Raw genomic sequence first — 15,024 nt, 5'->3', positions numbered from 1 at the left:
AACGTTTACAGGGAAAGTGGGGTTTGTTCATCCGGTTCGTGCAATGTCTGAACACTTACAGGGAAAGTCTAGCACACATGCAGTGAGTTAACCTGTAACATCCCTGTTCACCTTGCGGCAAGCGTAACATTTGAAATGAGGTTGACTGGGCCGTGTCATGAACACAGGTGAGCTGTTGGGCGCAGACGTTTATGCACAGCCTCAGTCACAGCCAGCACTGGCTCAGGGTCTGCAGGTTGTGGCAGGAAAGGACATTCACGAGGCCATTCTGTCCAGTTGGGGCTGCCGGCAGGGTCCCAGGGTGGGGCTTCTTATTGTGGAGGAGACTTCATGCTGGTTAACAGACTGTATAGGAGTAGCGCCGTGGAGCTTTGGGGTCCACCTTCCCTATGATGCCGGTTACATTTGCCTCCGGACCCCATCGTAGCCACAGAGAGTGCACCTCGTCTGACAGCAGGGGTTGCCATGTTGCTATAGTAATTTATTGTATTAACCTTTTTATTACTATTTTAATAACTTTTTTTTCTTTTTAAAGAGATAGGATATTGCTGTGTTACTCAAGCCAGTCTTGAACTAGTGGCCTCAAGCAATCCTCCCACCTCAGCCTCCCAAAGTGCTGGGCTTATATACATGAGGCAGTGTACCCAGCCTACAGCCATGTTTTTAAAACTCAGCACGTTAAAAATCCTACTCCTTTCACCCCCTCAAGCACGCTGGTTAGCCTTGTGCAAACTGGGGTGTCAAGATCTTGGCCCCCCTTTTATTTTACCCTTTGATCTCAAGTTCTGATGAGAACAGCAGTTACAAAATGGGCATTAGGTGATTCTTCCGTTACTAAACCCAGAATTCTCACCAGTTAGAGACGTTTGTCCCCAGGATCCCAGAAAGCTGTTTTGAATCAAGCTCGTAGCAAATAAGTAAGGAACTAAACTCTTGGTCCTCTGCTTAGTACCTGGGGATTGGGTTAGTTGCTGATACCCTTTGATCTGTACTCACATGCTGCATCTTGTCACGGGAAGCAGAGTTACCCTGTGGAATAAAGCCTAGCTCACGGTGGCACGTCAAGACGCTCTGGGCTGTCAGTCCCTTATACCTCACCTCCTCCACCTCCTCGTCCTCCATGCAGAGCGGGGGGCAGCGGGGCTGCCCACAAGCTGGCGGAGGTCATGGCCCAGACCGACATAGGTGAGCACGCTTCACAATGTCTTTCTGTGCCTGTTGTCTAAATGCCTTTGTGGGTGCAGGTTTTCCTCTGTTTTATCATGGCTGTGGAATCCCTTGGTGGAAAGAGTGCAGAGCCCCTCTGGCCCCTGGGGTGCTTTGGTTGGATTGTTTCTGGAAGCTCCTTTACTGCTTCTCATGCCCAGGTCCCTCCCACAGCTGGAATTGCAGGGGCCTTGCTACTGGGGAATCCTGCAGCCATATCCGCTCCCATCTTTTCTTCTCACTTATGCTCCTTTGTGAAACCTTAACAGTCCCAGTCAACAGGACAGGGTTTTAAAGTGTGCTCCTCCTGACCACGGGAGTCATTTATGGAAACGAGGGCTTTAACCACGGCTGCTTTACGCTGCTGTCTGCCACAGGTGTTCAGATTTCTTGGGCGTGGCGCACTGTTTTGTGTAGGTTCTATGACAAGGGCGATCCTCTGTGTTAGAAAAGAACGAAGTTAGGATCACTGCCCTACAACGTTTGAAGATGCCGTGGAAAAGGAGTGAAGTGAGAATTACTAGAGGTAGAGCCGGCGCGTGGAGGAGCGGTGATGAGCCTTCTGTCGCTCTGCCTTTGAATGGTTCAGGACTCTACATGTTTTCCATCAAGTATGGGACTTGGGTTGACTAGGATTTGGTGTGTGTCTCTATTAAAGCAGTAATCGGAGACGACTGTGTACCATGTTGCCGATAACGGAGCACAAGCCACAGGCTCAGACCCTCCCGGCATCAGCTACCACAGGAAAGCCTGATCTCTGCAAAACCCTCAGTGGGAAGCAGGTGGACGTCATGTGTGATCAGATAGCCCACAGACACCCCAGAACCCCAGAATGTTCACTTCTAGATCACTGACTCCTTGACACCCAGAGGCGTTTGGGATTGACTTGGGTCCCAGCCCCTTCGGTGCCCACTGACACTGAAAGCATCAGCTGTTTTCTGTCTGGAACAGGAGTTTGCTGTCAGGAGAGCTGGTCTGTCTCACTTTTCCCAATAACTGCTGCTGGGATCTTGAAGTCCCTTCTCCTGCTTTAGGCTTTGAGTGAGGGAAAAAAAATTGAAAAAAATATTTTTCTCTCTCAACTGTTGTCGGTATAAAGGAGAAAACAGAAATACTCTTTAAAAGTTTGCAAAGTAGTACTCAAATGCAAAGCAGTATTACACTTCAGTTTGACACAGTTTCAGGAACATGTACACTCATTTATGTGAATTAATAACCTATACTTGAAATTACAGTAGGTTGAACATTGAACAGAAATGTGTGACTTCTACATATTTTTCCATATTAAAATTCCATGTGTATATTGGATCCCAGGATAGTGGTCGAGGCTCTGCCAGACCTGAACGGGGAGGCCAGACAGCACCTCTGCCACTTGGTGGAAGCATTTGTATCCTCGGAGTTTATTCAATTTTAAGGAAATGCACAGAATCTTACCTGGAAAACACATATTTTTGAACAAATGAAGCACTGCACTTGGGCCTCCCTTTGTGGGTTGACCCTTGCAATACTGGAGGAAGTTTTAGTACAAAGACTTAATTTATCCAAACTGTGAGGGGCTCCTAACTCATGTACATCAGGGCTCAGTGTGACCCAAATGTAACTCTCAGGTGATCACGTTCTGGTAATTTCTAATTGGGCACAAAGGTAATCCTCGTAGACTATCTGGACATTTTCTATAAGTTTGGGATTTTTTTGGAAAAGCCGTGGCAAAATAATGAAACTTGAAAAGGAGAAATATTTTGTGTGGCAAAACAAGAGAAGTAAAAAGTCAGATGTGCATGTGACCTTCTGAGATCATCAGAAGCCTGTGAATGAGAACTCAGCGTGTGTGATCGTGTGTGCGCATGCGTGTGAGAGTTCTAAGGAGTCCAGGCACAACATAGTCACACTGGCCACCCCGTCCAAGGGATGGAAGGAGAGGCCACGGAGGCTGCTTTCATCGGAGGGGAGAAAAGCCCAGGGCTGCAGACTCCAGGTCACCCAGTCTCACAGAGCTGGCCGTGCTTCTACTTGTTGTTGAAGCGAAATCTCAAGACCTTTGTGGATTTTTTTCCACCAATTTATGCCAGCAGTTAAGTAGGAACATCTCACATATATCTTCACAGTCAAGCCCGTTTGGCATAAGATAGGAAATCGCATTCTAGTTTTCTTTTTCTACTGCTTTACCCGCTGTCCATCTAGAAGCTGTCTGCAGCGCTTTCACACCTCGGAGCTGAGAGGAGGCCTCCGAGACGCTACCATCCAAGTCCGCTGAGGATTGAGGGTTGGTTCTGCAGGAAGTCGGGCGGCCTGCCTCCAGGTGGAAAGTCGTGGCACTGACGGACGGTGTGGCTGACCCTCCCCTTAGTGACAGCCGATCATTCTTCTCTTCTCAGTCACGGGTTCCAAGTGAGTGGCGTTGCCAAATCGACTTGTGACAACAGACTGACACCCTCGGGAGAGGCTGACGCGGTGCTCAGGCGGCTCAGCACCCCCACCCCACCCGGTTCTCGGATCATAAAGGAGCATCGTTTCATGGCCTCTTTTGTGCCTCGATTTTCTGTGTGCTGTTTTTGTGCGTTCAGTTGATTTCGCCGTCTAAATGGCCTCCGGGCGGGTGCTGACACGGGCAGTGTCCGGTGAAGAAAGGCTTTTGAGGATGAGCGCCACTTTCAGCAGCACAGAATATCACGCTTCTGTGTCTTCTGTGGCTTCTGTTGCGTGGGACGGTGGTGGGTGATCCTGAAAAGCTTCTGTCAAAGCAGGATTCAGAATCCAGATCCGCACTGTGGCGCCCATCCTCAAGATTCTAGGTGTGACGGGCGTCGTCAGTGGGCTGCTTGACACATCTTCCTCAACGTTTTATTCATTAACTAGCAAAGCATGCTTTTCCCCATTTAGCCGTTTACGGCTTGACTTTCTCTCCACGGGGTGCTGTAAGAGAAAGAGCTCCATGCGCTCATTGGCCTTAGGCAGTCCTTAGTACACATTAGGGTGTAAAGGTGGTTTTTTGAATGACTAGTATTGTTTGTACTAAGACAAATAATAGTAGTTCTTGATGTCTCCCCCTTTTGTAAAGAAAATCCTATGAACTGTGTATGTGTTAACTCATGTAATCCACCCAACTACCCTACATGGTCATAGCCATTACTATTCCCATTTGATGAAGAAACTGAGGCACGGAGAGCTTAAGGGAAATCCCCAAATCCCCAGAAGTTTCCAGAGCTGGGTTTCCACTTCCAGGCCCTGGGCTCCAAAGCGCCAGTAAAGCCTTGGGCTGTGTCGATGGTGGCCGAAAGGAAACGGGACCCTTCCATGAACACACACACGATTCCTGGTGCCCCGCCATCGCCGGTCTAACGTTATTCTAGTTAAAACGCCGCTGACGTGGCTCCTTTTAGGAAATTGAGGTTTCACCGAACTCTACTCCATTTTCGGCAACATGAGTTATGCTGAAGGTCCCCCTTTGTGCCGGATGTTTGTGGCAGACATGGCGGAGATCGACTTTGGCTTCTCACGGCACCCCCAGGGTGAGCGCCCGCGCTCCGGTCTCTTCCTAAGTTATGGCTTGCTCAACCTGCAGAGCAAACGCCACAACCACCAGAAACACTCATGATGTGCTTCTTTACAGAAAATCATTCTGCACCTCCTGACGTAACCACGTACACCTCAGAGCACTCCATACAGATGGAGTGACCACAGGGTTCCAGGGAGTCCCGGACAGCGCCCGAGTACGGCAACGCCGAGCTCATGGAGACCGGCGATGGTACGTCCCAAAGCAGAGATGCGTTTTTTTCTGGTAAACGGTTTGTACTGATGTCCCGTTCCGTGCCCGTGACTGGGTGTGTTTCTTCCTGGGGTGCAATCTGCTGCCATTTTGTCTGCTGAATAACTAACAGTGGTTCAGCAACTGAGAAATTCTTGTACAGGTGTTAAGACCATGAACAGTCACTTAGAAGAGCAAGATGAAGTTAAATGTACAACAGAATTACTGCCAGATGGGCCGATATGTTGCTTTAGACTTAGGAGGAAAAAGGGTCTTTTTATCCATGTTGGACAGAGATGTCAGCGACTTGGTAAAAGGCTGTGGCAGGGGGCTTCTCCTTCCTTCCTTGTGGCCTGGTCTTGGTATGTTCTCATTACAGCGGCCGTTTGTATCACCTAGCCCCTATTCTATTTAAGTCTGAGTCCTTCCTGGGGTCATAAAAGTCAGTGTAGAGCCTAGCAGTGAATGAAATACAATACCCGGTGTGAAGCCTCATGGAGCAGTTTTGGCATAGCATCATCTTGCAGTGCATGGGACTCACAGGTGGACAGGGAGGCCTATCCCAGCCCCAACAAGTAGACAGGGAGGACTATCGGAGTCCCGACACTCACAGTGGACAGGGAGGTCTATGCCCTGGGCTTAGATAATGGTGCGTCAGGGTAGCCTTCCACCCTTTAGCACAGAGCTTGGTGTTCCAAAGGCCACGAGGAGTTTCAGACCCTGGACCCTGGACATGTTCCAAGACTCTTATGTCAGATATGGAAGCCCTGCCTCAGCTTCTCCCAACACTCAGCTTCTCGGAACACTCAGCTTCTCCCAACACTCAACTTCTCTGCCAACATAGAAGAAGCATCTTGATTGTGCTTTTCTTTAAAAAATCAATGTATTGCTATACATACATATTTTATACTTAACTGCATATCTTAGAGTATAAACGTTGACATATAAAAATCTCCATAGTGGTTATCTGTGGGGCACAGGATTGGCGCAGAAACAGGCACTTTCCCTTTGAACTGTGATGTTTGCGTTGTTCATACTAAGAATGTGCTCGCGTTGGTTGTACTGTTTGCTTCTAAGTTTCTATAAAAAGAGAGCAGTAGACTGATGCACTCAGTGTCCTGGAAATAGAGGCTGTGCTCTGGGTCTGAGTGCTGCCAAACCCCAGCACTCACTTGGGCGGTGAAGTCAACATTTCCGTGCCCGAGTCTTCTCATCTCAAATTGGGGAATAATAACCATAGGCTTGTGGTGAGTTTTGAGTCCCTATGCATGACTCAGAACCATTTGGCACATGGAAGGTACCACTAGGGCATTGGTTTGCCATCTGTAGGGGGAGGCATCAGCACCACCAGGTCAGAAGTTAAGGGGTGACCCTGGACACCACGTCTGTGGCGAGGTGGGGCTGTGAGGCTGCCTGTGTGTCAGGAGCACCGCGCTTCTGTGCCCAGCTGTGTGTGCCGGGAGCACCGCGCTTCTGTGCCGGCCTGTGTGTGTGTTGGGAGCACCACGCTTCTGTGCCGGCCTGTGTGTGTGTTGGGAGCACCGCGCTTCTGTGCCGGCCTGTGTGTGTGTTGGGATCACCATGCTTCTGTGCCGGCCTGTATGTTGGGAGCACCACGCTTCTGTGCCTGGCTGTGTGTCAGAAGCACCGCACTTCTGTGCCTGCCTGTGTGTGTGGGGGGGGCGGGGGGGGGACACCACGCTTCTGTGCCTGCCTGTGCCTGCGTTCTGTGCCTGTGTTCTGTGCCTGTGTTCTGTGCCTGTGTTGTGTGCCTGCCTGTGTTGTGTGCCTGCCTGTGTTCTGTGCCTGCCTGAACACCACGCTTCTGTGTGCGCCCTTGCACTCCAGCCTGAGTGACAGAGTGAAACCGTGTCTCAGATAAAAAGGGGGGGATTTTGTAATGGAGATAACAAAACATACGTGATCGGGCCCTAAGATGACTTTTCCTCCCAGCCTCTTGCCCGGCAGGCCAGTGTTCGGAATCTTGGCTAGCCCAGCGTTTTGCTTTCGTGTGGCTTTTTAAAACAAAACTAAGTATACCTTAAATTTTTATCACTAAGATAGTGTATTTGGCCTCTTGTAACAAAGTACCACACAGTGGGTGATTTAAACAACAGACACTTGTCTCAGTTCTGGAGGGTGGAGTCGGAGACCCCGAGGTGTCATAGGGCTGGGCCTCTGGAGGTGCTGAGGGAACCCGCCCCAGGCCTCACCCCAGCCTCGGGTGCTCAGCGATCCTGGATGGGGTACCTGTCACTCCAGTCCCTGCCTCCATCATCATGTGAGCTTCTCCCTGTGTCTGGGCCTCTCTCGCCTCTTACAAGGACCGAGTTATTGGATTTAGGGTCCATTCTAACCCAGTATGACCTCATCTTCACCTGGTCATAAGATGGCCCTGGCTTAAGGTGGTTCAACTTGCGATTTTCACCTTTACAACGGGTTTATCAGGTTGTAACCCCATTATAAGTCCAGGGGTATCTGTCTCTGCACAGGCCCTGCTTCCAAATAAGGTCACAGATTCCAGGGGTGATCTTTTCCAGGGACACGATTCAATCCACAGCAGATACTGAAGCTCACAGTTCCTGACTCCCACATCGATCTTTGTAGAGGACTGTTAGGGTGAGGGAATGGTGGCAGGACAACTGACAACACTGTGTTTTCATTCTGAAGTTTTGGTTTTTTTGAGGTCTCTGGGAAGTAAAGGCCAGGAGAATAATGTGTAAAGCCCAGTGATTTGAGCTCATGCTATCTAGGTGGTTCCGTGTGGGTTTTCTTATTTGGGCAGACTTTGCTTTTCTATCTGATTAGCTTTATCCTTTTTGATTCTTACATCTAGAATACTTCTGTTTCAGGAGTCTTTCATGCTTTTTTCAGTACACCAGTTAATTCATTCCAATGCAATCTCCTCTTGCAAATTTTAACTTTTATGTTGCCTCATTTTTGCCTTCAGCTTCATTATAATCCATAATAGTTTAAAGTTAAACAGCAAGCTTAGGTCCAGCTTTTAAGTGTAAAGAGCATTAAAGATTTACATATGGAAAATTACAGAAACAAATGTGATGTGTACCTAAATTGTGGTGACTCCCTTAGATAACCATTGAGGAATTGTTAGTTTTCAGGAATATAATCCATGATCTTAGATTTTAACTTGTTCACAAATTCAGTCAGCACATATTTATTACTAGACATTTTCCAGGGCTGGGATGCAGCAGTGAGCAAAACAAACTGGAGAGTTGAGTCTGAGGGAGGAGGTCGCACAGGTAGTCAGAGATGTGTGCTATGGGGTGGACACGCTGGGTGGGGAGTGTTTTCTGAGGGGATGAGAAGTCTCAAATTTGAGCCAAACTCTGGAGACGCGGAGGGAGAGGGCCGTGCGGAGGTCTGCCGGAGGAACGTCCTGAGTAGCAGCGAGAACCAGCACAGAAGCCTCAAAGCGGGAGCAAGCTGGGGTGTCCGGCAGAGGAGGTGGGGCGGACCCCAGAGTGGTGCACATGTGCGCAGTGGTCTTCTGAAACCTGCCTTGTGTGGACCCCCTTCTCCTGACCCACAGTTCATTCTACAGCTTGCCTGCCACCCAAATAATTTTCCTTAGAACTTGGCAGCCAGAATGGCACAGCATAAGTCTTATTTTAGATTCTTATATATAAAATTGGGCATACGCCCAGACAGCCTGTGTCTGAATTGAGGCTGAACAGTCAGGATTTCCATCATTTCTGTTCAGTGGTTTTGTCTGCATTCTTGGAGTGGATGCACCCCCTTCCAGACGTTTGCGGAACTGGAAGAGCAGACCATGCAGTGAGCAGGAGCTGGGAGGACAGAGAGAGCCGGTCTGTGCAGGACCTGCATAGGGAGGTCAGGAGAGGAGCTGCCTTCGTAGTTTTCAGGTATTCTTGAGATTCCCTGAGAACGTAGAGGCGGAAGCAGTAGACTCGCCAGCAGCCGTTCATAAACAGAAGGAGCACCCCCTAATGCGGCCACGTGGGTGGCCGGCACTGTTCCCAGGGGTGCCCAGCCTGCCGCGTGTGTGCTGACTGCACAGCTGTGGTTGTGATGGCTTATCTGCCCCTGCATATTCAAGTTAAAAACTGTCGTTACAGGCCCACGGATGACAGTAACCAGCCCCTGGGCCGGGGCGTCCTCTCCATGCATGGGCTGACCTATGGAGTCATTCATTTGGACTCGGAAGAGAAGCTCTCCGTGCTCATCATGCAGGATGTCGGCCTCGTGATGCCTGGAGGTGAGTATGCCTTGCGAGCCGCACAGATTAACCGGTTATTAAATGCTTTTCTAACACACATCACCAAAGCCCACATTCCCGTGTTCCCATGTTCCTACGTTCCTATGTTCCTGTGGTGCGTCCTCTGGCTGCGAGCCTCACTCCCAGTCTTCTGAAGCCCTTGTCAGGCTTCAGACATTTGAGGCAGCGTTCCCTCTCCTGGGAAATGATGGAAAAGATGGGGAAGAGCAGCTTTGCACAGTGGGGTCTCAGGCTCCTCTCCCCTGGAAGACTTCTGGGCCAGTGCAGTGTCCACACTGGTGCTTGGGCAGCTTCCCTTCTCTGCCCCAGAGGCCGTGCCCGTCCATCACCTTAAGGCACCAGTGAGAGTGGGAACAGCCAAGCTTGGCTGCCCCCATGGTAGATACGTGTGAAAACCAAGGAGTGTGAGTCTGTGTGACCATGAAGCCTGTTTTCAGCATTACAGCCCTTTTTCTAAGTCTTAGAAGCCTTTTCCACAGATGGGTGAGGAAGCACCCAGCTGCAGGGCCCACCGTGCCTCCCACCAGCCCCACAAGGAGTGCCCAGGCACCTCCCAGAAGCCACTTTACCATTCTCAGGGTGCACACACCTGGCGTTCAACTCATGGGGTCACAGGCAGCATCAGCCCCTGGCTCTCTGGCCCCTGAAAGGGAACCTGGCTCTTTTCTCAGCTGGGGATCCCAGAGCCTGTGTCTCCTGCTGAGCCCTCCAGGCATGGGCTGTGGGCTCAAGCCCAGCAGGGTAGCCATGCCCGTGCGAGCAGTGCTGCCACCATCAGCAGCGGGTGCAGGACGCCAGGTCAGGTGGGTCTCAGCAGGGACCCCCTCCCCGTGGAGTCTCACACAGGCAGACCCCTCATGCCCCTTCATGGTGAGCTGCACTGGGGCCAGGCGCTCCAGAAACTCTTGCCTTTCTGTTCGCCTGGTTTGGCATAAAATGAAGGCAGCCCTGGGCTTCCCTCTGCCTCACTAACCCGATTCCCTGTGGACGCCCTCCAACATCCCCGCGGCTCTGCCTCTGCTTCCAGCCCTCCAGCCCCTGTGTCCAGCCCACTCCCTGCCCCCAGCTGTGGCCAGGCCCCCTGGTTCCCTTTCTTTAATATTTAGTTTTCAAATAAATGGAGCTTCATGGTAAAATCTTCAAAAAGTTCTGAAGGACACAATGGAAACGCTCCTTTGTGACTGTGAGAGCAACCGCGAGCTTCCCATGCTCCCCGTCAGAGGCACCTGGGGCTGTGGGACAGAAGCGTGCGCCCTCCACCCTGTGTGTAATTTTCTGCCCTGGGTTTGGGGATTTTCTCACATCATGATAGATGTGAGAAACTGACAGAAACATGACAGATGTGATAGACTGCCTACACACGCATATTTTATATCTTGGGGTCCTTTGTCAGCACGTAACGAGCTCCGTGCTATTCTCGAGGTGGCACAGTGCTACGTTGTGGGAGCACTAAGGTTAGTTGAGCCAGCCCTGTTTGGTGATTTTCCCTCTTTTGCTGCTGCGGTGAGTGACCCCTTCGTGGCAAATGGAAACAGTTCTTGAAGTGGGAGTTCTGTTTCAAAGAGAACTACCGATGTAGCTTTTACGATGATTGTCTTTTTGAAGCCTGTGAGGCTATACACCCTGCTGAGCGGTAAACAGCAGCACTTCTTTCTCCACTCCCTTATCTGCCCTATTAGCTGACTTTTATTTTTGTCAATATGATGGGTGAAGAATCTTTCAGTGTAATTTTAATGTGAATTTTTCTTCCTGTGAGTTTAGCTTATGTTTCCGCTGTTGCACTATTTAGGCACCTGTACTCCAGCCCAGCGGGTGCCGGCTGTTTCAGGCTCTTTCTAAACAGTTCAGCTGTCACTAATGCACACTCCACCCCTCTGAAGCGTGAGGCTCTTGGCTCGCTAATCAGATCTGTAGCTTGCCGTTGGGGGGGATATAGGACGTTGTTGTTCAAAGCATCAAAGTGCTGGTGGCACAGATCATTGAGAACTGATCAGCACTGAACCATGTGCGAAGTGCTCCAGGGGTGTTCTCGGAAGGACTCACCTTGCACGGGGCATGAAATCGAAGGTTCAGATTCCCCTAAGACATTAGAGGCTTGATTTGCAGAGTTCAAGTTGCACCACAGTGCTGATGTACATGTGGCAGGTGGCCCTGAGGTTGGTTCTGAGGGTCCTCCCCAAATCTAAATGGCAGATGTTACACCCCTAAGTACAACTTGCACACTAACGTTAGAGCAGTTGAAATATTTATTGATGTTTCAGCTCTGAAATTGGACATATTGCTGCAACAGGAAAAATCAAGGTCAAGGGCTCAGTCCCCTGAGCCTGCCCCCGCTTCGCCAATGGCAAGTTTCAGGTCTCGCTTGCTTCTGGATGACCACCTACAAATCGGGGTTGCCATGTCCTTCTACTTAAGGTCAATAACGCGCCAGACTGGCTCAGGGTACCTAGGGCAACACCTTTACCTACTCTCACCAGTTCGTTATGAAGGACCTGTGAACAGCCAGATGAAGAGGTGCATTGCTACAGGCCTGGTGGGTGGGGGCGGGTTCCAAGTGCAAGGGCTTCTGGCCCTGGGGAGTGGGAATGCTGCCCTCCCAGAATGTCAAGGTTTTCCCCAACCTGAAAGCTCTCCAACCCCACCATTTAGGGTTTTCTAGAGGTGTCACTGTAGACATGGTTGATGACATCTTTGGCTATTGGGGATTGACTCATCTCCAGCCCTCTCCCTCCAGGTCAGAGGTTGGGTTGGAGACTGACAGCTCCAGCCCTCTAGTCCTGCCTTGGTCTTTCTGAACCCGAGAACCACCCTGAAACTGCCTAGGGGGCCCCAGCTCCCAGGCCTGTCCCGACTACACAAAGGCACTCTGACCACTCGAAAGATTCCAAGGGTCTTAGATGCTCTGTGCCCAGAACCAGCTGAAGACCAAATAGCTACGTCTCCTTGGATGGCACAATCACAAGCTCTCATCAGCTGACGGTCCGGGGCAGGTGTGCTGAGAGAGCTTTGCTATGGCCCTGTTGCTGGGAATTTGTTTTCAAGCCTTGCTGGGCAACAGACGTTCTCTGGTCATTCCCCAAGCTGATTGAATTTCCAGTCTTTTCCGTTTGATTCCACTGTTCTGGCCCAGTTCTTCTGAAGCCTCTTTCAACATCGTTGCCTCACCTGGGCGCTGAGATCCTGTGACCCTCACCCAGCAGGAGATACGGATGCCAGGATCCGGCTACCCTACTTCCAGTTGGATTGTGAAGAAGCCGGCTATAAGCCTTCCCTTCCTAGGTCTCTGTAATGCCAGAAATGGGATGTTTTAGAGTTCATTATTATTTCATTTTAGGTCGATACGAGCGACATACAAATTGGAGTTGGGCAGTTCACTGGCCAGGCACCTGACTCTTCTGGATAAGAAGAGTCTGGGTAAGTCTGGATAAGAAACAGGCCCCACACTGCCAGGACACAGAAGGGCAGCCCCTCTCCCCACAAGGTCGTGACAGAAAACCCCAGCTCCCGCAAATGCAGGAATTCTACAGATTTTCACTTAGAAGAAAATGCCACCCAGGAGTACCCACCCCGATTAATTTTCTCAAAAGTGGTTTTGCAGAGGCTCAGAAGAAAAGTCAGGACACAGGACGCCAGCCAGCCCCATCTTCCCAAAATCACTTGCCCCGGGGTCACCCACCTGCAATCAAACTGTTAGACATGCCTTTCCCGAGGTCCTGGAGAGCGAGGCTTCCGCAAGTGACTGGCCAGGGACCCTGGAAACTTCACGGTTGGCGAGCTGGAGGGTAGAGGGGGCAGAACCCTAATGGGGGGTGAGTTGAAAATGGAAGAGCGTTCTTCACCTCAGTCTCCTGGGGTCTTTCCCTTCAGGAACTGAAGAGGTGAGGAGGGCTGTGCAGTCTCAGACAGGTGCTACCTGGGCTTCGAAAGCCGACGCATCTGTCCCCAGAGCGGGGTAGCCGCCAGCCCAACCCACCCTGTAATAATTGAAGTCCTTTGTCCCCACCTAGAGCCAGTCCGGGGGTCGGGTGCACACTGTACTTGACCAACCCATGCCATACAGGCAGTGCTGATGTCACTTTCCTACTTCAACGGCCCCCCCCCCCAAAGTATACCTTCGGGACATTGGAAAAAAGACACCCCTTAACGTAGCCCCAAGGCCTCTGCTCTCCATGAACCTCCTGAGGGCGACTGCAGCATGGCGAGCAGGGAGCCCCGGGCTTCTTGATAAAAGTGTAAAATGAAGCTCTGTCTGAAAGGACACCCATCTGTTAGATTTGGAAAACCTCTAAAGGCCGTTTGCTTTTCACAATGAGTAGACTCTTAGGAATGTATTCCAAGGAAAGGCAGAAGATATAGAGAAACAAATTCAACAAGAATATTCTTTGGAGTAATAGCAAGGGAGGGAGGGATGGAGAGAGAAGTAGAGAGGAAAAGGCGAACAGAGGAACCGGGAGACGGGACAGACACAGACAAGAGAAAGAGAAACAGAGTGACAGAGGCAGAGAGAGCAGCTAGCTCGTTTTCAACTTGACCTCCTGGAAGAATCTAGCAGGATCATAGAATCCTCAGCACATCCTTGTACTAGGACAGCCAAGTTTCAAGCCAAAGTTTCCCAAACTACAAGGTAACAAATACTAAGACTGGAGAAGCTGTGCACGTTCTTTTCCAGCTCCTTTTTGCAGCATCAGCAGAATGGGGCAGGTTGCTGCGTTCATTCTAAAAATCAAAACTGCAAGGGGACTCAGCTGCGGAGATGGGGGTGGGAGGGCAGATGTTCTCTTGCTCACTGAGCTCACACCCCGGAGACGGCCAGCACCTAACGCTGCCTCCACAGGTTCCATGGAGGACACGGGAGAGTCTACGGCCATGTGAAGAGCAGATTCACATTTCTGTGGCTCCCTCCGGGGGGGAGCTAAGAGCTGTATCCCAGGAGTCCTCCTCGCTCCCGTTGATCCTGCTGCCCTAGCCGTTAGCATCTCTGCCAATCTTCATGAAAGAGCCTGTTGCACCGCAGTCCAGCAGGGCCACAATATTCAAAATGAAAATTGTAATGATCACTCTTCTGACTGCAAAATCTCAAGTCAGAGAACTTCTCTCACTAAAGAAGCCGGGCGGGGCGGGGGGAGCTGGACAGAGAAGCCGCCCTGGCTGTGGGGTGCTAAAAACTGTGACACCCCCTGGCACCAGCGATGAGGGACTCACGCTCGACCCCAGAGGGAAGAATAACAAGGGGCCACCGCGGGTCTCCCCCAAGCTTCCAGCTGTCAGGAAATCTTGTCCAATAACCCACTTTGCCATGCCACCTGCTCACCTGCATTCTGTAGTAGTAGTAATGTATCATTCACGTCCCAGCAGGCCAAGTGGGCAGGAAAATGGGGCCAAAAAGTAGAAAACCATGACCGTAGAAGGCAACGTCACGTGACTGAAGTTTCTGGGTTGTGCGTCCTTGTGGTGATAAACACAGTCCTAACTGAGCTGAACACCAGAATGAAAACGAACCGTCCTCCGTGCTGAAGTCGGAAGAGGTGTGCTTGGCTATCCGCAGTGCCTGCCTGTTTGGGCGGTGATTACTGCAGGTCACACGTGCTGTACAGGAGGAGGGCAGGGAACTCTGGAGCCAGGCTGGCCGGGTGCAAGTCCCAGCTCCGTGGCCAGCTCTGTGATCTGGGACAATTCGCCTATGTCCTCTGCCTCTTGATTTCCTCCTCTGTAAAATGGGGGTAATAGTCACATCTATCTGAAAGGGCTATGTGAGAATTAAACGACCTTGTCAATGTAAGGGGCTGAGAACAGTATCTGTTCTTGGTGAGCAGAA

General features: G+C 50.7%; 1 protein-coding gene across 1 annotated transcript in view; it reads left to right on the top strand.

Annotated features, from left to right (window-relative positions):
* LOC144334776 (uncharacterized) overlaps positions 1 to 12,786 on the top strand; it is a 110,082-nt gene extending 97,296 nt beyond the window's left edge. The window contains exons 3-4 of the mRNA XM_077966406.1: positions 9,049 to 9,188; positions 11,944 to 12,786. Of these exons, the coding sequence (XP_077822532.1) occupies positions 9,049 to 9,188; positions 11,944 to 11,984 (181 nt within the window). The 3' untranslated portion in view covers positions 11,985 to 12,786. The remainder of the gene's footprint in view (positions 1 to 9,048; positions 9,189 to 11,943) is intronic.
* Positions 12,787 to 15,024: the final 2,238 nt, after the last annotated feature.

Source organism: Macaca mulatta, chromosome 15 (assembly GCF_049350105.2).
Source record: "Macaca mulatta isolate MMU2019108-1 chromosome 15, T2T-MMU8v2.0, whole genome shotgun sequence".
NCBI classification, from domain to species: Eukaryota; Metazoa; Chordata; class Mammalia; order Primates; family Cercopithecidae; genus Macaca; species Macaca mulatta.
Note: the sequence above shows the minus strand (reverse complement) of the source record. Positions and strands in the feature narration are given on the sequence as shown.